Here is a 26,893-nt window from a genome sequence, read left to right on the forward strand (position 1 = left end):
TTAGTACTTGCTGGCAAAACCCTTGTTGGCAATCACAGAGGTCAGACGTTTCTTGTAGTTTGCCACCAGGTTTGCACACATCTCAGGAGGGATTTTGTCCCACTCCTCTTTGCAGATCCTCTCCAAGTCATTAAGGTTTCGAGGCTGACGTTTGGCAACTCGAACCTTCAGCTCCCTCCACAGATTATCTATGGGATTAAGGTCTGGAGACTGACTAGGCCACTTCAGGACCTTAATGTGCTTCTTCTTGAGCCACTCCTTTGTTGCCTTGGCTGTTTGTTTTGGGTCATTGTCATGCTGGAATACCCATCCACGACCAATTTTCAATGCCTTGGCTGAGGGAAGGAGGTTCTCACCCAATATTTGATGGTACATGGCCCCGTCCATTGTCCCTTTGATGCGGTGCAGTTGTCCTGTCCCCTTAGCAGAAAAACACCCCCAAAGCATAATGTTTCCACCTCCATGTTTGATGGTGGGGATGGTGTTCTTGGGGTCATTCCTCCTCCTCCAAACACGGCCAGTTGAGTTGATGCCAAAGAGCTCGATTTTGGTCTCCTCTGACCACAACACTTTCACCCAGTTCTCCTCTGAATCATTCAGATGTTCATTGGCAAACTTCAGACGGGCCTGTACATGTGCTTTCTTGAGCAGGGGGGCCTTGCGGGCGCTGCAGGATTTCAGTCCTTCACGGCGTAGTGTATTACCAATTGTTTTCTTGGTGACTATGGTCCCAGCTGCCTTGAGATCATTAACAAGATCCTCCCGTGTAGTTCTGGGCTGATTCCTCACCGTTCTCATGATCATTGAAACTCCACGAGGTGAGATCTTGCATGGAGCCCCAGACTGAGGGAGACTGACAGTTATTTTGTGTTTCTTCCATTTGCGAATAATCCCACCAACTGTTGTCACCTTCTCACCAAGCTGCTTGGCGATGGTGTTGTAGCCCATTCCAGCCTTGTGTAGGTCTACAATCATGTCCCTGACATCCTTGGACAGCTCTTTGGTCTTGGCCATGGTGGAGAGTTTGGAATCTGATTGATTGATTGCTTCTGTGGACAGGTGTCTTTTATACAGGTAACGAGCTGAGATTAGGAGCACTCCCTTTAAGAGAGTGCTCCTAATCTCAGCTCGTTACCTGTATAAAAGACACCTGGGAGCCAGAAATCTTGCTGATTGATAGGGGATCAAATACTTATTTCCCTCATTAACATGCAAATCAATGTATAACTTTTTTGAAATGCGTTTTTCTGGATTTATTTGTTGTTATTCTGTCTCTCACTGTTAAAATACACCTACCATTAAAATTATAGACTGATCATTTCTTTGTCAGTGGGCAAACGTACAAAATCAGCAGGGGATCAAATACTTTTTTCCCCTCACTGTAGGTAAAGTACCTTGCTCAAGGGTACAACAGCATTGCCCCCACCTGGGGATTCAGCCCACAACCCTCCACTCCAGAGTCCAGAGCCCTGACCACTACCCCACACATGGAGATATCATGGAAGAAATCAAAAGAAGAGTGAAAACGGGTGCATTTGGAAGAAACAGCACACTGTTGAAATGTAATCTACCCATTTGCATGAAGAGAAAAGTATTTGATCAATGCATACTACCAGTGCTCACTTATGGATGTGAACCCAGGTCACTAAATGCAAAGATGATGCAGAAACTAGAAGAGATAGAAAACTAATGAATGAATCCAAGATCAACCACAAATATGTGAAATCGGCCGGACACATTCCAAGAAGAACATATCAAAGATGGACAAAGGAAGGTATTGAATAGATACTGAGAGATGAAAAGAGACCTAGAAGACAACCACATAAAAATTGGAAGATGAAATCATAAACTTTGCAGGTGAGACATAGAAAAGAGAAGTTATAGATCGAAGCAAATGGAAACATCTTGAGAAGCCTTCATCTAGAAGTGGATCAATATGGGCTGCTGATATATATATATATATATATATATATATATATATATATATATCATCTTGGAAATTATCATTTACAGTGATATCAGATCAGAAAGAAAAAAATATGAACTTACTAACATTTCTGTCCTGCCAAAGTATTGTGTTAAAACAATAAAAGTTTATGTATTAATTTTGTATACTTATGATCACATGATGTGGATACATTACTTTTTCATGATGCAGCAGGTAGATGTAGCTAAACAATCTCTTCTTAGAGGTTTTATTTCCTTTCCCAAGAGGTCAAGCCTCATACTAGAGATATTGTTTCCCTTTAATGTGTGTTTTTCCATTTGTGACTTCATTAGTAGTTAAATACCCACAGGACCACTCGCTCTGTAAATTAAAGGTCATGTTTTGTTGTGCCTCTCCTTGTTGCTTTACATCAGTGCCGACTCCAAATGAAAAAAACAAGAAAAAGGAAACCATGAGTAAGCCAAAGGAGGCAGTATAAAAGCTTTGTGCAGTTTAAGAGTGTTATTAAAGAGTTTGTGTTGTGGTTAATGTTCAGTATTTTTGAACTGACAATAAAGAAACACATTTCTATTTTCCAACACTTTATGAGGAACAGGTATTTATATAATAGAGTAATAGAGAGAATCTTAGCAAATTAATGATTTATTGCCTACTAAGGAAGTTATATACATACAGTATATATGTATGTATATATATATGTATGTATATATATATATATAGCTTGTGTATATATATATATATATATATATATATATATATATATATATATATATATATATATATATATATATATTGTAAGGCTGTAAGGGGAATGATCTTGGATGGGAGGTACTATAGGTGGAAATGGCACCATCTACCGGCAGTGTGATCAGGCAGTGCATCCCTACATGGAGAAGATCCCAGCCCCACAGCAGGTGCAGGTGATTGGAGTCCACCACACCTGGTGCTCGTTAACCTAACTCAACTTCCTACATAAGGGGATGGGTTTCCTTTGTTTGACAGGGAGTTGGGAGTTGGGAGTTGGGAGTTGGGAGTTGGGAGTTGGGAGTTGGGAGTTGGGAGTTGGGAGTTGGGAGTTGGGAGTTGGGAGTTGGGAGTTGGGAGTTGGGAGTTGGGAGTTGGGAGTTGGGAATAAGGAACCAAGGAACCTGAACCTGCCAAAGACCAAGAGCCTTCCTACTTCCTATTTGTTTTGTTTCCTAACCCGGTAAGCCTCTCAGAGGTCCGGAGTTGGTTAAGGCCGACACCCAGCAAGGGGTTAGCCAGACCCGAGCACGGAGTATAGGTTTCTTTTTTTTTTTTTTTTTTTTTTTTTTCCTTTTTTTATTCTTTACAAGACCCTGTCTCGCAAACCAACTGCCGTTAATAAAATAACGGAACGCTCCGTTTTTCAACCCATCTGTGGCTTCCTGGTTTGTCTGTCTCCCTGTGCACTAACCTTGACCCCGTGTCAACACGTCCCAACCCCCAGCCATGTTACACTTGGTGGAGAATGCGGGCAGGCTCTGGTGGTTCATAGACAGACCTGTCACCTTGGAAAATGGAAGCAATACTTAAACAACTTGTAGAAGCCAATCTCGCTCAATGCGTGTCGACTCACGAGTTAATCCAGGAGCAGCGTAGGAATACAACAATGCTGCAGGGTGAGCTCACAACAATCTCCCTCTAGGAATAAATTGGCAAGCTTTATCCCTAAAATGAATGAACATGATCACGGGGAGGCGTACCTGAGTGTCTTTGAAAGGACTGCGGAACGAGAGAAATGGCCAAAAGACCAGTGGGCTGGGCTGATCGCACCATTTCTAACGGGGGAAGCAAAAAAGACGTACCACGACCTCGAGGCAGAGACAACACGAGTGTATGACACCCTCAAGGCTGAAATACTGAAACGTATTGGCCTTAACCTGTATGTGAGAGCGCAGCGCTACCATGCCTGGACCTTCCAGAGTGGACAATCACCCAGAGCTCAGATGCATGATCTCATCCGCCTCACCAAGAGATGGCTGCAGCCGGAACAAGGAGGAACATCTTGAGAAGCCTTCATAGCCTTCCGACCTAGTTGGAACTATGAAAGAGGCAAGGAAAAGGGACCTCAACAACAAGGAAAGGGGCGAGGGGCCTAGTTGACCGAGGTGCTCAGACGTGCCACCGCTGTGGGGAGACCGGACATATCGCATGGCAATGCCACCTGAATGATGTCCCCATGCCAACTGAATCTTCTTCCAGACATTCGGAAAGTAAGGGCTGTAATCTCTTAACCACCTTCCTGGAAACCAGAGTGGAACCCCCACCAGAATGTTCTGTCAGAATCAGAGGCCAAATGGTCCAGGCACTGATCGACTCAGGAAGCATGGTCACATTGGTCCAACGGTCTCTTGTCGACCCTGCTGCACTTGACCCAAAAGAACCTCTCTCCCTTTCCTGCATCCATGGGGACACCAGAAGTTATCCAACCACTCAGGTGACGTTAGCCACACCCCGGGGTCTGTGTACACTCCAAGTAGGGGTGGTGGAAAACCTACCTGTGCCCACTCTCATTGGGCGTGACTGTACACTTTTCCATGCACTTTGGGAAGAAGCCCGAAGGGAACCCGATAACATGGTGAGAGACAGCGAAACAGCAGGTAAAACAATGACCAAAAGGAAAAGAAAAGTGTTAATCAAAACCACAAAATGGGCTCGTCGTCATACCCCGAAGCCGCGGCCTTGCGCAATACGTCCTCTAAAACCATTTCCAAAGAACTTTTTTTGCTGTTCAGCCGAGTTGACATACCGAAAGAGATACTGACTGACCAAGGAACCCCCTTCATGTCTCGGCTGATGAAAGACCTTTGTTGCCTCATGCAGGTGAAACGGCAAAGGACTTCTGTGTACCACCCCCAAACAGATGGATTGGTGGAACGGTTCAACAAGACTCTCAAAAGCATGTTGCGCAAGGTTATAGAGAAGGATGGGAAAAACTGGGACCAACTGCTGCCATACCTCATGTTTGCCATCCGGGAGGTCCCGCAGGCATCCACAGGATTCTCCCCTTTTGAGTTGCTATATGCCCGAAGACCACGTGGCCTACTGGATATAGCCAAATAATCATGGGAGGAGCAGCCCTGCCCACACAGAACCCTGATTGAACACATCGAGGGGATGAAAACCAGAATGGAACAAATCATGCCGATTGTAAAAGAAAACATGGAAAAAGCTCAACATGCCCAGCAGCAAGCTTATAACAGGGTTGCTCAGCCACGGGAGTTCCAGGTCGGAGAAAGGGTCATGGTTCTCATCCCCACGGCAGAGTGTAAGTTCCTGGCTACCTGGCAAGGTCTGTATGAAATAACTGAGAAAGTTGGCGAGGTGAATTATAAAGTGAGGCAACCTGGGAGAAGAAAAGAGACCCAACTATACCATGTCAATTTGCTTAAAAAATGGATTGAGAGAGATGCTCTGTTCAGTTGTCTTCCCCAAACCGGTTCCAGCCAACCACCCAGAGAGACGATTGTCACTGGAACGGAGCTGGCTCCTCATCAAACCCAGGAAGTGCGGGAGCTTGTCGACCGTAACACTGATGTGTTCTCAAGCAGTCCCGGACACACAAAGCTGGTCCAACATGACATCAAGACAGCACCAGGGAAAAAGGTAACCCTTCGACCCTACAGGGTACCCGAGGCCAGACGAGAGGCCATCAGGAGTGAAGTGCAGAAGATGCTGGATATGAGAGTCATAGAAGAGTCCCACAGTGCCTGGTCGAGCCCGATCGTACTCGTTCCCAAGCCTGACGGTTCCATCCGCTTCTGCAATGACTTTCGGAAGTTGAATGAGATCTCTGACTTCAATGCGTATCCCATGCCTAGGGTTGACGAGCTTATCGACCGGTTGGGGAAGGCACCACCCTGGACTTGACCAAGGGGTATTGGCAAGTCCCACTCACTCCCGCTGCCAGAGAGAAGACTGCTTTCTCAACCCCGGACGGTCTCTTCCAGTACCGCATGCTGCCCTTCGGACTTCATGGCGCACCTGCAACGTTCCAGCGTTTAATGGACTGAGTTCTGAGGGACCACCATCAGTATGTCACTGCCTACCTCGACGACGTTGTCATCCACAGTGAGGATTGGGAAATGCAAATGCAAATGCGCATTGAACGAGGCAGACTATCTGGGGTTCACAATCGGTCGGGGCCTGATTAAGCCTCAGGAGAAGAAAGTGGCAGCAATTAAAGACTGGCCCAGACCTGTGAATAAGAAACAGGTCCACCACACCTGGTGCTCGTTAACCAAACTCAACTTCCTACATAAGGGGATGGGTTTCCTTTGTTTGACAGGGAGTACAACAGGGAGGGAAGGAGGAAGTTGGAAATAAGGAACCTGAACCTGAACCTGAACCTGAACCTGAACCTGAACGGGCCAAAGACCAAGAGCCTTCCTTCTTCCTATTTGTTTTGTTTCTTTTGTTACCTAACCCGGTAAGCCTCTCAGAGGTCCGGAGCTAGTTAAGGCCGACGCCCAGCAAGAGGTTAGCCAGACCCGAGCACGGAGTATAGGTTTCTTTTTGTTTTTTTTCTTTCCTTTTTTTATTCTTTACAAGACCCCGTCTCGCAAACCAACTGCCGTTAATAAAATAACGGAACACTCCATTTTTCAACCCATCTGTGGCTGCCTGGTTTGTCTGTCTCCCTGTGCACTAACCTTGACCCCGTGTCAACATGTCCCAACCCCCAGCCGTGTTACAATATATATATACACTCACCTAAAGGATTATTAGGAACACCATACTAATACTGTGTTTGACCCCCTTTCGCCTTCAGAACTGCCTTAATTCTACGTGGCATTGATTCAACAAGGTGCTGAAAGCATTCTTTAGAAATGTTGGCCCATATTGATAGGATAGCATCTTGCAGTTGATGGAGATTTGTGGGATGCACATCCAGGGCACGAAGCTCCCGTTCCACCACATCCCAAAGATGCTCTATTGGGTTGAGATCTGGTGACTGTGGGGGCCAGTTTAGTACAGTGAACTCATTGTCATGTTCAAGAAACCAATTTGAAATGATTCGACCTTGTGACATGGTGCATTATCCTGCTGGAAGTAGCCATCAGAGGATGGGTACATGGTGGTCATAAAGGGATGGACATGGTCAGAAACAATGCTCAGGTAGGCCATGGCATTTAAACGATGCCCAATTGGCACTAAGGGGCCTAAAGTGTGCCAAGAAAACATCCCCCACACCATTACACCACCACCACCAGCCTGCACAGTGGTAACAAGGCATGATGGATCCATGTTCTCATTCTGTTTACGCCAAATTCTGACTCTACCATCTGAATGTCTCAACAGAAATCGAGACTCATCAGACCAGGCAACATTTTTCCAGTCTTCAACTGTCCAATTTTGGTGAGCTTGTGCAAATTGTAGCCTCTTTTTCCTATTTGTAGTGGAGATGAGTGGTACCCGGTGGGGTCTTCTGCTGTTGTAGCCCATCCGCCTCAAGGTTGTACGTGTTGTGGCTTCACAAATGCTTTGCTGCATACCTCGGTTGTAACGAGTGGTTATTTCAGTCAAAGTTGCTCTTCTATCAGCTTGAATCAGTCGGCCCGTTCTCCTCTGACCTCTAGCATCAACAAGGCATTTTCGCCCACAGGACTGCCGCATACTGGATGTTTTTCCCTTTTCACACCATTCTTTGTAAACCCTAGAAATGGTTGTGCGTGAAAATCCCAGTAACTGAGCAGATTGTGAAATACTCAGACCGGCCCGTCTGGCACCAACAACCATTCCACGCACAAAATTGCTTAAATCACCTTTCTTTCCCATTCAGACATTCAGTTTGGAGTTCAGGAGGTTGTCTTGACCAGGACCACACCCCTAAATGCATTGAAGCAACTGCCATGTGATTGGTTGGTTAGATAATTACATTAATGAGAAATTGAACAGGTGTTCCTAATAATCCTTTAGGTGAGTGTACATACAGTGAGGGAAAAAAGTATTTGATCCCCTGCTGATTTTGTACGTTTGCCCACTGACAAAGAAATGATCAGTCTATAATTTTAATGGTAGGTGTATTTTAACAGTGAGAGACAGAATAACAACAAAAAAATCCAGAAAAACGCATTTCAAAAAAGTTATAAATTGATTTGCATGTTAATGAGGGAAATAAGTATTTGATCCCCTATCAATCAATAAGATTTCTGGCTCCCAGGTGTCTTTCATACAGGTAACGAGCTGAGATTATGAGCACTCCCTTTAAGAGAGTGCTCCTAATCTCAGCTCGTTACCTGTATAAAAGACACCTGTCCACAGAAGCAATCAATCAATCAGATTCCAAACTCTCCACCATGGCCAAGACCAAAGAGCTGTCCAAGGATGTCAGGGACAAGATTGTAGCAAGCAGCTTGGTGAGAAGGTGACAACAGTTGGTGCAATTATTCGCAAATGGAAGAAACACAAAATAACTGTCAGTCTCCCTCGGTCTGGGGCTCCATGCAAGATCTCACCTCGTGGAGTTTCAATGATCATGAGAACGGTGAGGAATCAGCCCAGAACTACACGGGAGGATCTTGTTAATGATCTCAAGGCAGCTGGGACCATAGTCACCAAGAAAACAATTGGTAACACACTACGCCGTGAAGGACTGAAATCCTGCAGCGCCCGCAAGGTCCCCCTGCTCAAGAAAGCACATGTACAGGCCCATCTGAAGTTTGCCAATGAACATCTGAATGATTCAGAGGAGAACTGGGTGTAAGAGTTGTGGTCAGATGAGACCAAAATCGAGCTCTTTGGCATCAACTGAACTCGCCATGTTTGGAGGAGGAGGAATGACCCCAAGAACACCATCCCCACCGTCAAACATGGAGGTGGAAACATTATGCTTTGGCTGTGTTTTTCTGCTAACGGGACAGGACAACTGCACCACATCACAGGGACGATGGACGGGCCCATGTACCGTCAAATCTTGGGTGAGAACCTCCTTCCCTCAGCCAGGGCATTGAAAATGGGTCGTGGATGGGTATTCCAGCATGACAATGACCCAAAACACACAGCCAAGGCAACAAAGGAGTGGCTCAAGAAGAAGCACATTAAGGTCCTGGAGTGGCCTAGCCAGTCTCCAGACCTTAATCCCATAGAAAATGTGTGGAGGGAGCTGAAGGTTCGAGTTGCCAAACGTCAGCCTCGAAACCTTAATGACTTGGAGAGGATCTGCAAAGAGGAGGGGGACAAAATCCCTCCTGAGATGTGTGCAAACCTGGTGGCCAACTACAAGAAACGTCTGACCTCTGTGATTGCCAACAAGGGTTTTGCCAACAAGTACTAAGTCGAAGGGGTCAAATACTTATTTCCCTCATTAACATGCAAATCAATGTATAACTTTTTTGAAATGCGTTTTTCTGGATTTTTTTGTTGTTATTCTGTCTCTCACTGTTAAAATACACCTACCATTAAAATTATAGACTGATCATTTCTTTGTCAGTGGGCAAACGTACAAAATCAGCAGGGGATCAAATACTTTTTTCCCTCACTGTATATATATATGTATGTGTGTGCATACACTAATTCTATCCCATTTTCCATGTTCCTCATTTATCTCCCAGCATGCATGCCTTTTTAGGTACTCGGCTGTCATAGGCTGCTTCTAGGTCATACTCTCCTTCAGGTCTATTCACAGCATCAGACTGTCAACCACAGTTTAAAATCCTCTTAGCATTCCCACATTTCTGCAAAGCAAAAAAAATGATAACCTCTTGACTGAGTTATAAAAGTACAATATTGAAGAAGTCCTTCTCTGTAATGATATGCCTCAGAGCTGTCTAGTACCATTGATCAAATAGCACACTGCACTTCCATTACTTATTGATAATGACCTTGCACTTTCAGAGCAATACATTAGAGTGCATAATTGCTGGCCATTATCATATGTGTGTTCTGAGCTCCTTTGGGTCTACTGAGACTTCTCAAATTTGAGACTTACTCCATGTGGCAATCACTGGAAGACCGTGATATCTGTGTGGACGTTTTGCACCCTTCTTGTGAAAAAACGTTATTCAGTGATTAATTTAGGTAAATAAATAATGATCATTACACTAATTATATATCAATGACATCGCTGAGATTTTGTTAAACACGGATTCAGCCCACAGAAAACGGGAAAGAATGTTTGTAAACTTTGGACGGTCACTCCATGGATTTGTATACTAACAGGCTATGTGTACTAACTACTCAATCCCCATTTAGAAATGCCTGGAAGGTGCTGTTGCCGTAATTAAACACTAGTACTAACAGGAAATGTCTGTTCACAAACCACCTGCACAGTAACCCTGTCTTTTCGGCTGTCTCTGGCCAGTCATACGGACTGTTTAACTGTGTCCTTCAATACACTTTACAGTCTTCCAGAATCCATAAAAAATTAATGAAAGGTGTTTGCTCTGGGTTTAACAGCTTTTCTGACGTGGCTTTTTATCAGCTTTCCTTCATGATATGGTTGGGTAGTGAAAGAGAACGCACTGAACTCATGTTTAAGGGACCACTGCATCCACAGAGTCTGCCCTTAATAATATTTTTTGTCTGCTACTGTAATTGAAGACTTAAGTGACATCCGGCTAGCATTATCTGAAATTGCAAAATAAAGCATTTTGCTACATCCTTCCGCGGGCAGAGCCATTAGTCTTGACAGACGCATGTGGGCTTTACTAATTTATGACTCTACAATGCCTTTGTGTATCTGCGCTGTTGCACAGCCTTGGTATTTATACACACTATCTGGGGTAATCCATTGAACATTTATGGAGCCCTGATAGCTTTGAAACTGGCTTAGTTAAGATGGCAGACTTGAAGAAACTTGGGAACTGACTAAAACACTATCCAATTAATTATATTTCCAGAATATGTTACAAAAATATATAACGGAAAAGTGAATTTGACTTTCTGATACCCTTGAGTCAGGGGAATTTAGTTTTCCCTTAATTCGTGTGAAAAAAGTTTGTTCTTAATTTTAAAATGTATCCCATGTAGCCCCATCATATTAGACTAAAGGGCCTCATAACACACTACAAACAAACAAAAAACATTTGCTATGATACTCGCATTACCTGCAACAAATATCCTCATGCCTCTGTGGTCTCTCAGATGTAACAAGAACTTTGTTTATAGCCTCTGAAAAGATGAATTTGTCTCTGACAACTAGTCGATATTTAATTTAGCTTCATTTGTGGTTATTACGTACCTGAGTAAACAGCCAGTACAGTTTCATTCGCTTGGCTTTGGCATAGCTGCACTCGATCAGCCTGGGCCTGCTGTTGACGTCCACCAGGCACTTATTGTCGTCGTCATCGATGGTGGGGCTCAACACCCCGACATGGAACTGCTGGGTGCTGGTGTAGTAAACATTCTGTAAGGACAGGACACCAGGGAGTCGGAGCTCAGAGAGAGTAACCATTTAAAACCATCGTCCATTCAAAATGTATCAGCCATACATTAATAATGTGAAAATATAAAACTTCTGGATGCCAGAGTTAATACTGAATTTAACTGAAATGGGGAGTTTCATTTATAAACCAGGTAGAAGGTTTCAATCCATTCTGCATCGGCACAGAAATCTGAAACACTTGGAGCTGTATTTCACAGTGTAGTATAGTATGCATGCATGCTGCATTCTGAATATCTGCATTAAGCTAGCTTTAAATGCATAATTCATCAGGACATTCAAGTGCATTTTTTACACGTGGCATACACATAACAGTGTAGATTTGTGCTTATAAGACAAATGTCACTGCCATATGTGAATGCAGATTCTGTACAGGCCACTACAGTTTAGATGTGAGAATGCCATGGGAATAGCAACGATCATGTGAGCAGGGAACTGAAAAATCACAAACTTGATTTTAAACAGGACAAAATTTTGTTTTAGTTCTTCTCATTAATTGTTTGCCGGGGCAGAATGTGATTGGTAGCCTGTACATCCCACCCCTCACCCATAGGTTGTTAATACTACATGAGAATGGTTCTCTTTAATAGCTCAGCTGCACAAAGTAACACAAACTGAAAGTCGAAAAATATGCATTAGTCCCTGACAAATATTTAACAACACAAGGACCATGAATTTCATATAGCACATTCATTTGAATGAAATACCCAAAGCGCCACATTTTCAAGGATGACCACAGCAGCACATTTTTGCAACTGCTTAAATTTCACCAGCTGAGGGAACAAAACAAATGATCCACTGACATTTAGGAAATGCAAAAGCAGACAAAGCAGGTCTCTCAGATTGCAGTAATTTAAAGAGGAAACTTGCTTTGCATTTGAATTGAAAACGCGCTACAGCACCATCGGTGTTAATGGCGTTCACGTGCTCGCTATGCAGCCGACACCTGGATACAGAGATGGAAGCACAGGAGCCGTGGACTAACAGCCAGTGTATTAAACAGCTGGCATCCACAGCTTGTTCCCACCAGTCCTTCCCTACATTGCAAATGCAGCTCTTTGCAACACAAATGAAATGCATACACAGGCTTCCAAGATAAAGACAGTAAAAAGCACAGGTTTAATTGTTCTAAAGGTTTTTCATCACAGCAAACAGTTCTGGAAAGAAATTTAAACAATTGAACAAAAAACATCAGTTTCTTTTCTAAGAACCACACTGTATGTGATGTGTTCAGGTTCCCATGCTCCATGCAATGAGAGGAATACACTGTTTCTGTGTCTTAACACAGGATTAAGAAATAGGCCTGATTGGTTTAACAGGGTCTATTTATAAAAAATAATGTATGAGCTGCCATGCGACTTCCAAGGATCACTTTGAAATAACCTCTGTGCTTTGAAAGAGAACAGATATCTCAGCTGCATGTTCAGTATAATTAAAAAGGTCACAGAAAACCTGTGTGTGTGTATTTATATATACAGAGAGAGAGAGAGAGAGAGAGAGGAAAATCGTACAACTTAGAGAATCATGGGAATAACTTGAAGGGCATTTAGACATGATTTAGGGAATATACAAATGCTGTCACTAGTTCTTATTAGTTTTATGACTTTGTTTTAACTTAAAGACTATACTTATTCAATTATACCACTGAAAATCTCTCCAGAACATTCTGTTCTCCAGAGTGTCATGGGACAGACATTAACTGAAGCAGAAAGGGATGGGGTTTTAATTAAAAGTGTTAGTAAGTAATTACATTTATTACATGTTGTTCTTGATAAGAGTCTAACACTTCAATGCTTGGAGAAGAGCAATTATTTAAAGTCTGGTTGTCATCTTTATATATTATTTAGCAAAACAACAACCAATAGAATGTCATATTATATTATCTTTATTTGTACCATGAAACTCCGTTAATGGATGTGTTCATTTCAACCTTAAATTTCTCTGCACAGCCTAAAATCTTACAACATATTAATCTAAGTGCACCATGTAGCTGCATCATCCTACATTCTTACACATCTATGCACTGGTCAACACATGTTGACATGTTAATTTGCAAAACAAGGAACTGGATCTTGCACCTGAAACAATGTATATACGCCGATCAGCCATAACATTATGACCACTGACAGGTGAAGTGAATAACACAGATAATCTCATTTGTGTCAGTGGGTGGGATATATTAGGCAGCAAGTGAACATTTTGTCCTCAAAGTTAATGTTTAGAAGCAGGAAAAATGGGCGTAAGGATCTGAGCGACTTTGACAAGGGACAAATTGTGATGGCTAGACGACTGGGTCAGAGCATCTCCAAAACTGCAGCTCTTGTGGGGTGTTCCCGGTCTGCAGTGATCAGTACCTATCAAAAGTGGACCAAGGAAGGAAAAGCGGTGACCCGGCAACAGGGTCATGGGCGGCCAAGGCTCATTGATGCACGTGGGAAGTGAAGGCTGGCCCGTGTGGTCCGATCCAACAGACGAGCTACTGTAGCTCAAATTGCTGAAAAAGTTAATGCTGGTTCTGATAGAAAGGTGTCAGAACACACAGTGCATCGCAGTTTGTTGCGTATGGGGCTGCGTAGCCGCAGACCAGTCAGGGTGCCCATGCTGACCTGTCCACTGCCGAAAGCGCCTACAAAGGGCATGTGAGCATCAGAACTGGACCACGGAGCAATGGAAGAAGGTGGCCTGGTGTGATGAATCACGAGTTCAAGGTGTTGACTTGGCCTCAAAGTCAACATCAAAGTCACATCTGTGGGATGTGCTGGACAAACAAGTCCGATCCATGGAGGCCCCACCTCGCAACTTATAGGACTTAAAGGATCTGCTGCTAACGTCTTGATGCCAGATACCACAGCACACCTTCAGAGGTCTAGTGGAGTCCATGCCTCGATGGGTCAGGGCTGTTTTGGCGGCAAAAGGGGGACCTACACAATATTAGGCAGGTGGTCATTATGTTATAGCTGTTCAGTGTATTACCAAATGCAGGCAAATTAAAAGCACAAAAAGATTGTGTGCTGCGAGGAAGGCTCATATGCACTGTGTGTAGAATGAGGTGCAATATAATACAGTAAAAACAAAGAGGCAAAGAAAGAGCTAATAGGTGTTGAAATACAGCTGCTTGTTCTAGTGGTAGTTTATGCAAATGTCTCCCACACAGGCCCCTCCTCCTTTGTGTTAATTTGCATTTCACGGCATCATATTATCTTGTGTTGGCAAACTAGAAGAACTGTGCAGAACTACCCCTCAACAGTACAAATTCCCCTCAAATATCATCTTAAAAAATAAAACGGCCACAGGAGAAAAGATTTCAAAGTAAGGTTCTTGGAAAAGATCTTGATGCCATAGCAGGGTATAAAAAACACTCACTGACACAATTTCAAGGGCATTCACACTCCCTTTTGAGTTCAAAACTCAATGTTTTTTTTGTGTGTTGTTGTTTTTCCCACTAACAAACCTGTTAACTTTAAAAGGACTTACAATCAAACAGTTTCAGAATCTTAAGAGCAAGTCTGAAATAATCCTCTCAATCCCCTATTACATATTCTTGGAAATTCAGTCTCTTTCATCTACATCCAAAAAAATGTTCGGCTGCACTCGGGAATAAGATGAATTTGTAAAAACCTTCTATATGTACCATGAATTATAATTTAATGATGTTCTCAACATGATACACTACAGAATTTCTGGAGGTATACATTCACCATACTTGCCTTTTTATCAATCATGTTTGCTTAAAATCAAACCTAAGTGAAGTATAAAGTGTTGGTAAAGATGAAAGTGAGTTTTCTTTTTTAAATGTTAGTATATATTATTTAAAGTTACAAACTGTCTGACGAAAAAGTGTTTTATGAGACATACCATAATAATGTTTTCAGCTTAAAAAAAAATCCCAGATGCTTATATAAACCAGACTAAAACTGCATTTCAAAGCAGAGAGGTATATTCACTGTGATGGTAGACAAAGTATTGGCCTTTCTCACAAAGGAGATCCCATCTTAGGGGTACATTTTCCCCTCTTGTTTTAATTCAATAACTTTAATCCTTGGTCTCACAAAAGATAATTTGCACTTGAAATCAATATTTGTATTGCTGCTGAGGAATGCTTCCACATACAATGCAAATTTAATGTTATTCACAATCTGTTATTTTGTTATCTGTTTTGAAAGTTAAAGGTCTTTTCTATCTAATTAAAAGTATAAAAAATTTCCTTAAACTAAACTCCCTGCTGCCTGGGAAAACAAACAAAAATAATTTTTCATGAATAATATTTTTTGTTTTTTTAAGAGGTGTTTTATGTTGCTTGGTGTTGCCTTTTTAAATGTGGTCTGTTTTCCTTTTAGGAGTGACATTTAAGGATGATATTTATAAGGCATTTATTCACATTAATTGCTAAAAGAAGGTCAAGCACATTTTCTAAACGATAACTAGAAATCATATTCAGTTTTAACTCAAAGCACCCTGAACTTAAAGTGGCCCAATTTATAAAGTTTCCTCCACAGTTTTGTAAGCCATCCCAGGGCTCCACAGCCCACTGTAAACATCAGTCCCAGCAGACTATTTCCTCTGCAATATCTTGTCAGTGCTGAGGGTCAATTGAACAGCTGTGGCAATATAGAAGACTGGCTTGTTCAATTATTTATGCCCTGTGAATGGTTGTGACCAGAATAGTAAATGATTTGTCATGAAAATGTAGATGGCTAAGAAGGAATAGAGATCTAAATGAGTAAATAAAACATACAGTACTGTGCAAAAGTTTTAGGCAGGTGTGAAAAAATGCTGTAAAGTAAGAATGCTTTCAAAAATAGACATGTTAATAGATTATATTTATCAATTAACAAAATGCAAAGTGAGTGAACAGAAGAAAAATCGACATCAAATCAATATTTGGTGTGACCACCCTTTGCCTTCAAAACAGCATCAATTCATCTAGATACACTTGCACACAGTCAGGGATTTTGTAGGCATATAGTCAGGTGTATGATTAAACAATTACACCAAACAGGTGCTAATGATCATCAATTCAATATGTAGGTTGAAACACAATCATTAACTGAAACAGAAACAGCTGGGTAGGAGGAATAAAACTGGGTGAGGAACAGCCAAGCTAACAAGGTGAGGTTGCTGAAGACAGTTTACTGTCAAAAGTCATTCACCATGTCAAGACTGAGCACAGCAACAAGACACAAGGTAGTTCTACTGCATCAGCAAGGTCTCTCCCAGGCAGAAATGTCAAGGCAGACAGGGGATTCCAGATGTGCTGCCCAAGCTCTTTTGAAGAAACACAAAGAAATGGGCAACGTTGAGGGCCATAGACACAGTGGTCGGCCAAGGAGACTTACTCCAGCAGATGCAAGACACATCATGCTTACTTCCCTTCGCAATCGGAAGATGTCCAGCAGTGCCATCAGCTCAGAATTGGCAGAAAACAGTGGGACCCTGGTACACCCATCTACGGTCCGGAGAAGTCTGGTCAGAAGTTGCCTTCATGGAAGACTTGTTGCGAAAAAGCCATACCTCTGACTTGGAAACAAGGCCAAGTGACTCAACTATGCACGAAAACACAGGAACTGGGGTGCAGAAAAATGGCAGCAGGTGCTCTGGACTGATGAGTCACAATTTGAAATATTTGGCTGTAGCAGAAGGCAGTGCGCCGAAGGGCTGGAGAGCGGTACACGAACGAGTGTCTGCAGGCAACAGTGAAGCATGATGGAGGTTCCTTGCAAGTTTGGGGCTGCATTTCTGCAAATGGAGTTGGGGATTTGCTCAGAATTAATGGTCTCCTCAATGCTGAGAAGTACAGGCAGATACTTATCCATCATGCAATACCATCAGGGAGGCATCTGATTGGCCCAGATTTAATCTGCAGCATGACAATGACCCCAAACATACAGTGAAAGTCATTAAGAACTATCTTCAGCGTGAAGAAGAACAAGGAGTCCTGGAAGTGATGGTATGGCCCCCACAGAGCTCTGATCTCAACATCATCGAGTCTGTCTGGGATTACATGAAGAGAGAGAAGCAACTGAGGCTGCCTAAATCCACAGTTCTCCAAGATGTTTGGCCCAAACTAACTGCCGAGTTCCTTCAAAAACTGTGCAAGTGTATCTAGAAGAATTGATGCTGTTTTGAAGGCAAAGGGTGGTCACACCAAATATTGATTTGATGTAGATTTTTCTTCTGTTCACTCACTTTGCATTTTGTTAATTGATAAATATAATCTATTAACATGTCTATTTTTGAAACCATTCTTACTTTACAGCATTTTTTCACACCTGCCTAAAACTTTTGCACAGTACTGTTTTCAGTACTTAAAATCCACATAAAATTAGATCCAATCAAAGTTAAACACTAGTCACAGTGCAGAAACATACAGAAATCATGATGGACTTTTTCTACTATTTATTTATTTTCAGTATGAGTCATTAATTGGTCCTCTGTTTTAAATAAATACTGTAAATAAAAGGAAACAAAAAAAAAGATTATCATTCACACATTATAGATTAAATGTTAAATTAATTGCTGAAAAGCTTGAAGATAAAACTTTGATCGACAGTCAATATTTTGTTGATAGTTTAAGTTTGGAAAAATATTAAAGATGATCTCTGTAGAACTACATTAGCATAACTTTATTTCCCTAAACTCTTTTATCTGCTTCAGAATCTTTCATTCCATTTTAAATAGTCTTATGTTTATTGAAAACCCTATAATGACTGGTTTCTGCGTGAGTGTGTGTGTGTGTGTGTGTGTGTGTGTGCATGTATGTGTGTGTGTGTGCATGTGTGTGCGCACGCATCTGAGTCTATCTGTCTGTCTACTCGTCCACCCTTTCTTTGGTATTTTAAGCATCTGGTTATGTCATATTCTACAAAGATTTGTTAACTGATGTATATTGAAACTTCAGGCATATATTCAAGCATAACATAAACAAGTATTTTGTGTGCTATAGACATAATTTTAAGACAAGGCCTGAGTCATTGGCATTCTTAACAGCTCCACTGGACCTGGCCTTATGGTAGCTACAAACAAGTCTGATCAATCTGGGGCCTGTTCTAGGAGTGAGAAGACTGAGAACATTACAGCATACATAACAAAACCACTTTCAATAGAAAGCAAGTTATACCATGTTGTTCCAATGGGGATGAGCTCATCAATATTTCTTAAAGCTCCTATTGATCAGGGCAAACTCCCCTTCTTCCACAGAAGGGCAGCTGGATTCCATTCATCTTGTCAATATTTACTTAAAATAATTTTGTTTCTTTCATTTGACACTTTCTGTGAGTTACAAATAATACATACTGAGCCAGCCACGTGCGTGTCCAGTAAGCTTGCCTCTGTAGGAGATAGACACCGTAAAGCCAGTTAAACCAAATTATAATAAAGACTATTTTATTTATTTATACCTTTGCGCTGTGCCTCAAGTTATCATCTGCTACAGAGTGTTTTTGTCACTCCGACAAATTAAAAATAAAATAGTGGTGAGATAATTACAACTAAATTCAAAAAGAAACAGGTGCATTCCTTCTGTGAAGCCATTTCATTTGGCCTCTCTCTTCTTGAAGAGGATGTTGTTTCTTGTACAAGAGCTCCTGGTTTGTATTATCCAAAAACAATGCTTCATTAGTTAAATGACTGTACAGGGGATATTCATTGAAAGTGAGGTCTGATGGATTGCACTTTTTTTCTTTCCTTTCTCCCAGTCACCGGCTAATCTCTTTGCAATTAACGCAGTAAGTGCTATTTAGCTAATGGAATCTGGGTTCCCTCTCCCCAACTCCGCATTCAATTTCTATTCATGAGTGAGGCAAGTTAGGATGCAAAGTATAAAAGGTGCCTCAGAACGCATACTGCTTTTCTAATACTCAGAGTAATGAACATGGCAGGATTTGACTCAGGGGGAGGCAGAGCTTTGAAGAGTAAGCTGACATTTACCCCGGTTTGACTTGTGGCTAATTTAATAAGTTAAATGGTCGGCAGGCTATAATACTTTTTAATTGCATTTTTTTTTTTTTTACCTACCCCATCATGGTGTGTAAGCTGCATGTATTCCCTTGAGGAGTGCTTTGAACATCAGTACCTGAAAATGCTTCAAGCACCAGAAAAAAAAGCAACATGTACATTATAATTGTCCTTCAAAAAAAGAGGAATTTAAGAGTTCAAGTACACGGGGCCTCAAACCCAAGTTTTCAAGTTCCCTTTAATTGGATTCATTTTAAAACGTTGCTTGGCAATTGGTGCAGTGCAGAAACCATGTGTGAAGTCCTTTCGCTCTCTGGTTATAAATGTGGTTAACCATGCATATAAATATTAATTAGCAGCCCTAGTGGAAGGGCTTGTGTATCATGGATAGAAACGACGGTATTGACCTCAATCCCCCCACCCCAACTCGCCTCCTACCTGTCCTGGGGGAAATCAAGGTGTGTGAGTATTTGAGAGTCAGTGCACGCTGAGTGTATGGCATGACTCCAGACCTCCACAGAAAGGATAAACACGTTAGGCTCTGGAAACCAGCAAGAGGGTTTACAAATCGAGGCGTCCCACAGGTTTCGGCTGTAGAGAGGAGGCGGCGAAGCGGACCCAGCCTTTCTCATGTCATTACAAACAGTAGAAGGGGGTTCGCCTGAATTGCTATATCTTTGTCTGCACTTAACTGGTGAAGGTCATGTGACTCATAGGGGAGAGACGATCCGCTTAATACTGCTTCAAGAGCAGAGACTTTTGTCAAGGTCACAACATTGCCAGTTAAAGTGCCTGAAATTCACTCCGTCTCAATGCGTTTTACGTGAGTCTCACCAAAAGACACATATACAGTATATTATTTTACTTGAGCCCCTTGAAGTCAATTTTTCCATCAGGATGAACTGATTCCTTTGGAGGCCTGCCTCTTTCATCAAAGCTTATTCAACTTCATTGTGTTACCTCACTCCAAAATGCGTGCTCCCGCCTCACGCATTCACACAAAATGCCACGTTCTCACGCGGCACGACAACAGGTTTAAAAGTAGAAAATTATGTGCATGTAATACACGGAGGCTTTGAAATGTGTTACAGTTTTATCCCAAGGGATAAGCTTAAGGTAATCCTATCAGATATATACTTGTGTGTGTGTGTGTGTGTGTGTGTGTGTGTGTGTGTATATATATATATATATATATATGTAGGGAAACTGACTGTTCAGAGTGAACATAAAAAGTATAATCTATAATATTTTATTTCCCCTGCCAGCAGTAGTTGCAGCTCAGAAATGCTCAGTAATTATAAAGTTCTACACACATCCCGAGGAGAAAAAGCAAACTCATTTAAGAAGGTAAGACTCACGCTGTGAACACGGCTAGTGATTTAATTACACAACAGGTAGTGAGTATGGTAATACCCAGTTCTTCATGACGACAGATACACACAAACAGATTCATTATTATCCAGGAGTACCGAGAGAAATGAAATTTTAAACCATGACCTTCAGGGGGGAAGCAAACACCAAGCTCTCCTTCCATGTTGTAAAATTAACTGTGACCCGCTCTCATTGAAAGTCAGTGTGCAATCAGCCGAGGAAACAAATCAATGAACAACACAGGACAACTAATTGACACAGCTATTCATACTCTGGGCATTGCATTCTTGTCGGGGAGATTAACCTTTCAATCACTAAAAGACTTCGAGGCTTGACGAAGGCAGAATTTCAATGATCAAACTCCTGCTCTCTTTCTAGTTTGTTCGCACTCGGTTCCCAAGATCACTGTACCCCTTATTGCACATTATTATCCACTTATCATTTTCTCATGTGTGAAAAAATAATCTTGCTCACACTGTTGAGTATGTATATACTGCTGCACAGATGTGTAGTGACTAAGAGAAAAACTAAAATGATTCTGTGCATTTCAATCTCATAGAACAGTTAATATCTCTTTCTCTTTCTAATTCAGTACTATTTCATATTGCTTTCTAAAACTTTAGATTCTTCCCAAAAATGCTGTATCGGGAAAGGTGGAAAAGCTGCTTGCTCCTTGGTTTCTTCAGCATATAATAACAGTGAGAAAGAGTTATGAAACTGTGGGACAGGAGATTTTTCCAGGTAATCACTCATTTATTTTAAATGTTCTCTCCTTTGAGACTAAATTCGCAAGCCTTCTCCTTAACTTCAGTTCTGTCTTTATCATTTAATAGATATATCCAAGGTTTGAGACTGAAGCAATTTGCTATACCATCTTCTTCTTTTACCTTAACAAGGTTATTTTATCAGACTCAAATATCGAATGTGATGAACAATCTACTTTAGGGTTGCAACCTTGTCTTTTTAGCAAAATACATATTTTTAAATGAATTAGTAAAGCATTTTGATATTATTTTTTTAACATGACTTTTATTATGATTCTGACCAAAAGGTCTTATAATATTAATTCTAAACCTACATCTGTTGTGTTTAAGGTTTATGTATATAATATGCATGTGTATGTGTATATATTTATATATAGAAATATAATAATAAAAAAAGGTCAAAGTGAAGTCAGTATTTCACTGTGAATCCAGCCTGTCATTCTCTGGGTTACTGTGGGACACTTTTCACTTTCTCTCAAGTTAATGGCTGGAAATTCCTCAAAGGATTGGAGAAAAAGGCTGCTGGTGACTCCCGAAGAAATCTGCTTTCATTGCGCCGTATCTGTTTTGATTTTCGCTGAATGACCTTTGCTTTGCATCATGTTATGATTTGCTTATTGGAGACGTCATTTCCATTAGCCTGCCCTGAGCCAGGAGTCAACTTCAAAACCAATTCTGTGCTTTGGTGCTGTGATTTTTGTCTCTGATCAGAGGATTGTAAGGATATTGCCTGATATATATATATTAATCCAGTTTTCTAAAAATTATTTGAAGGAAAACTATATTACACAGCAGCAGACAAACATCTTTTTCTTTCCATCCCCTGTGGTTATGCAACATTATCTTTTTTTTTTTTCAATTGACAGAATTGATGAGTTTTGACAAGTACCATAACTTGGAATTGTTAATATGTATAGCTTTCTTTATATGACCAAAAAATATTGGTTTCAGTACCATTGAGCCTTATGCAAAATAAGATATATACATGAGCAAAGGATGCAACAGGAACAGACAGGAAGCAATTTCACTTTAGACTTAAAAAAAACTATATACATTTTTCAGTAAAACCTCAGGCTGTAACTGCAGTGTGTGCAGGACCCACAAGATATTAAATCTGTCCATAATACTTTGTGAACTGTAGTTTTGTTATTAAATCCACTGGTATCCGAGGATTTTGGAAAGGATAGCATATGAGTAAAAAATATTCGTAATATTCATTGCTAATAAACCACCATGTGTTGAATCCTGCAGTAATTCATAAGCAGGTTCCCCAGTGGCAGGAACAAAAGACTCTTCTAATCAGCTGCAGTCCATTACAGTGACCAAAACACCTGTTTCATAACATCGTAATTAAAAAGCTTCCTAAGGAGTTGGGAACAAGTGAAAGGGAGAGTAAAGACACAGCACAGCCCTGGCCACGTGTTAAAGATGAGAGAAGGGTCCGGGAGAAGTCTTGAACATGCACTGACCTGAGGTGTCATCCCGTGACAGATGTAGAGAATGGGAACATTATCCGTGTCTGGCCCTTGATCAAGACATAAGTCAGTTTTGAGGGAATTCTTCAGCTGGAACAGGAATAAAAAAGAGGAGGGGGAATGAATCAGTGAGCACAAAGTGATTGAAATGATTCTGCCAAATTAAATGTCTTTGAGGAGGAAAAGGGTGATTAAAAGATCAGTTAAACGTTGGATAATTCCAGAGCTTCCTGAGCTCGGCAGATGAACGAATCTGGATTTGGATGGTGTAGATAATGGCCTCGGCAGGACTCCTGCTGCTTGTCATTTCTTGGGGATGAGGAACAAGAATGGGATCATGAATTAATTGAAATGCTGTTTGCTTTTGATTAGGGCTGTGGCAGTACATGCCACAGCAAAACATCCAAACATATGCTAAGCAGAGCACATCCCATGTAAACAAATGTATATAAATATATATTCAGCTGCTTTTAGTGTAGAAATTTGTATTTTTTTGGTCTGCCCAGCAAGGAACATTATATGTTTGTAATGTGTTTCATATATGATTCATTAACCATGGACAGACCTGCACTTCCAGCTCTATCCACACTGAAAGACCCATGGCGAGGTGTAATGTGTTAATCACATAAACGAATTACATTGCAACCTTAAAATTAATTTCCAGTAATTTAACCCTCCCACCCTGTTCTCTCGCATCTCTACATTACACAGCGTGACATATAATGAATGTGCGTGGCTGAACAGAACCGCCACACCGCAGAGCTTAACCTCCGCCGACCCATTCATGTGACTGGAAGGGCACGGGCACTGACCTCCAATAAAATAGACTTTAAAAAATCAATTCCTCTGTGCTTAGTTTATCAAACAGCAAGGGCATTTTTGACGCCTGAACAATATTTAAAACCATATTAATTCTGATGGCAGATGTTTTGATAAACGTTCTCGTCTAAATAACCGCAGAGTTATTTCAAGTAATATAATATCTAAGAGTGCTGAAGGTATGGGCAGCAGATCAGGCGAGGCAAAGCTGCGGGTCAGTGTAATTCCCGTGGAATTCATCATTTATCATTATGGAAACCATATAGCTATTAATTATACGTCTTTCAGACTTCCTGACCTCTTCTACCACAATAAGTCTTCAGATTTTAATTGCAATTCTTATGCGCTCACATGTGCTGTTGAGCGCTAGAATATGAGGGGACATGACATTTAATAAAGAGTGAAGCTGACACTTCTGCATTTTTACAAGCTCCCATTCAACAGCAGAAGCAGGCTTCAATGCAGGAATCCATTCATTGAATAAGACCTGCATTTAATTAGAGAGGGCCAGTGACATACAGCACCTTTCATATGGCTGATGGATTTGGATGAGAATACAAAATTATAACAAGGTGTCCTTCTCCAGTGATATTTGCCCCATCCTTGATTAGTCTTATAGTGCACTACTGAATTGTAACGTGTTTAAATTCTGCCAATTCATACATTTTGTACACCTTATTATAGTGAAATACTTCACAATACACCTTATCACACTTATTTTTTTTAATGCCTTTGAATATGCCTGAACCGTTGCTTTATGATAAAGAATTGTATTATGAATATAAAGTATTTAAAAGAAGTGTCTTATCTTTAACTCTTTAATGAATGAAAATGCAATACAGCATACACATCAATGGATATCCATCAGACGGATCAATCGGCCAATTCCTGCACTACTCGAATGAAGTTTGCCTGCCTGCTAATTCAGTTGGACTCAGATTGCTGTGTAGTCGAGGATGAATAGTTTGAAAGCGCAAGTTGGGAACAAAGCTTTCGATATTACACTTCATCTGTTTGCTTTGAGGACTAGAAGGCAGCAACAAAGTCGTTTACTGGGATTTTTAGAATGATGGCAAAACAGTAAAAAACTAATGTCATGCCAAGTGAGTCTAATTCAGATGTTCCACGTTTATGGGACAAAATATGTGCATAGTAAATATCCTTTTTTTTTTTTTTTGTCTGCAGGCTTGCATGCGCCTGTGGAATAAGATTAAAACCATGAACACTTCTGCAAATCTGTGTGTAAACAATGGCAGGTTTTAAGTCTTTTCTCAGCATTTGGGCTCAGAGAGAGTGTGTATTTTCTGCTTCCACAGGCAAGCTTTAACCAATTAATACTTGCACGGTGCATAAGGAATTGTGCTTGCATAGTCAAGATAATGTTTGTGAGGCCTGCCTCCAAAGGAAACCCATCTATCTATCAAATAGTTTTTTGTTTGCAGAAACCACAAAGTACATTTTTACATTTTGGATCTTAGTGAAGCTGTTTTGTTTTTTAGGGGGGGGGGGTTGCTAGTAAATAGGTTGTATGTATTAAATATGTAAATAAAGCAAATTGGGCAGCATTTCAGGTTGGATGATCAACATGAATGTGAGCATCTTTTCGCTTGTTATTTGTTGCAATTAAAATACATTGTCAAAAACCTTTTTAATATCGAGGGTTGTATACATTAAAGTGGGTGTCAATATAGATCTATCGGCTGCCGGATTCGAGAGCCACCCTCTGCGCTCTGTGGTCTGTGCAATAGTGCGTGTTCATTCCACAACAATTAAAATGATTCGCATGTTTCTCCTTTAATTACTCAGATTCATTAAAGAAGGTAAATTGAGCAAAAAGATAACAAGCTTTTTGTCTTTTAATTAATACATACATTTATTTTTAGCATCAAAGTCAGTGGTGCAAAAAGAGCACTTTCTACAGCACTCAAATCAAAGTCTGAATCTTCAGCAGACTTTTGCAGCCTGCAGGCCTCCAGCAAACTTTCAGTCTTGATGACCACACAACCATGGATGATACTTCTGCAGCACTGATGAAAGGTATAGATTCAAAAAGGAGCCTTACCACCCCATAGGCAATGGTGTCTGTGTACATTCGCATCTCAGAGTAAATGTTGACAAGGTACCAACGGAACGTCTTGCACTGCAGCTTCTTCCGCAGGGCTTTCCTCTCTGAAATATCACCGATGTCAATCCCAGGGTCCTAGGCAGATACAGTAAGGAACACTTGAGCTACAAACAAATCAGGTATGGGCAGTTCTCATGCAGTACATAAGTAGGTATATACTGATTACAGCCTGCTTATAAAGGGGCTAATTACCTCTAAGATGGTTTCTGATGCTATATGGCATGACATAGCTATTTGCTGTTAAGACAAACACTTTGCTGAAGCCAGGACACACACAGGCAAAAACACGTGTCATGTTGTACCTGTCTGGAGTGAGCAGTGCCAATAACACAGCTAACAGATCCTCGAACTGTTAAGCAGACACTCGCAGTGCCAGCAGTTACAGATTATTGTGAAAGCGGCATGCAACCCAGCGCCATAAATGGCTGCGGCTGTTATGGTATCAGTTACTCTGCAGATTGTGCTGCCTAGAGCAAGGACAGGACCATTACCTATGTATCCACCTGGGAAACTCTCCTTTGCTTTGCTGCTGGTATAACTGACTCCCAACCCCTGCTGTTTCAACTATCATTATAGAGGCTGAACATCATCAGTTGTGGATCAAACTACAATCTTCTCTGGGGGAAGTGGGAACGGAGGACTCAGACACTATAAAGTATATACAGTACTGTGCAAATGTTTTAGGCAGGTGTGAAAAAATGCTGTAAAGTAAGAATGAATTCAAAAATAGACATGTTAATAGATTATATTTATCAATTAACAAAATGCAAAGTGAGTGAACAGAAGAAAAATCGACATCAAATCAATATTTGGTGTGACCACCCTTTGCCTTCAAAACAGCATCAATTCTTCTAGGTAAACTTGCACAGTTTTTGAAGGAACTCAGCAGGTAGGCTGTCCCAAACATCTTGGAGAAATGACCACCATTCTTCTGTGGATTTAGGAAGCCTCAGTTGCTTCTCTCTCTTCATGTAATCCCAGACAGTCTCGATGTTGAAATCAGGGCTCTGTGGGGGCCATACCATCACTTCC

The 26,893-nt window shown here is 41.2% G+C and overlaps 1 protein-coding gene across 2 annotated transcripts in view; it reads right to left on the reverse strand.

The window, feature by feature from the left end:
- The window catches only part of galnt18b (UDP-N-acetyl-alpha-D-galactosamine:polypeptide N-acetylgalactosaminyltransferase 18b), a 148,200-nt gene that overhangs the window by 11,008 nt on the left and 110,299 nt on the right, over window positions 1-26,893 (reverse strand). Inside the window, exons 8-10 of one of the 2 annotated variants that reach the window (XM_066700415.1) lie at window positions 25,799-25,936; window positions 22,912-23,007; window positions 11,154-11,318 (exon numbers count right to left, since the gene is read on the reverse strand). In XM_066700415.1, coding sequence (XP_066556512.1) covers window positions 11,154-11,318; window positions 22,912-23,007; window positions 25,799-25,936 — 399 coding nt within the window. The remainder of the gene's footprint in view (window positions 1-11,153; window positions 11,319-22,911; window positions 23,008-25,798; window positions 25,937-26,893) is intronic. The other variant, XM_066700416.1, reaches the window with a different exon arrangement.

This window comes from Amia ocellicauda, chromosome 4 (assembly GCF_036373705.1).
Source record: "Amia ocellicauda isolate fAmiCal2 chromosome 4, fAmiCal2.hap1, whole genome shotgun sequence".
In the NCBI taxonomy this organism is placed as follows: Eukaryota; Metazoa; Chordata; class Actinopteri; order Amiiformes; family Amiidae; genus Amia; species Amia ocellicauda.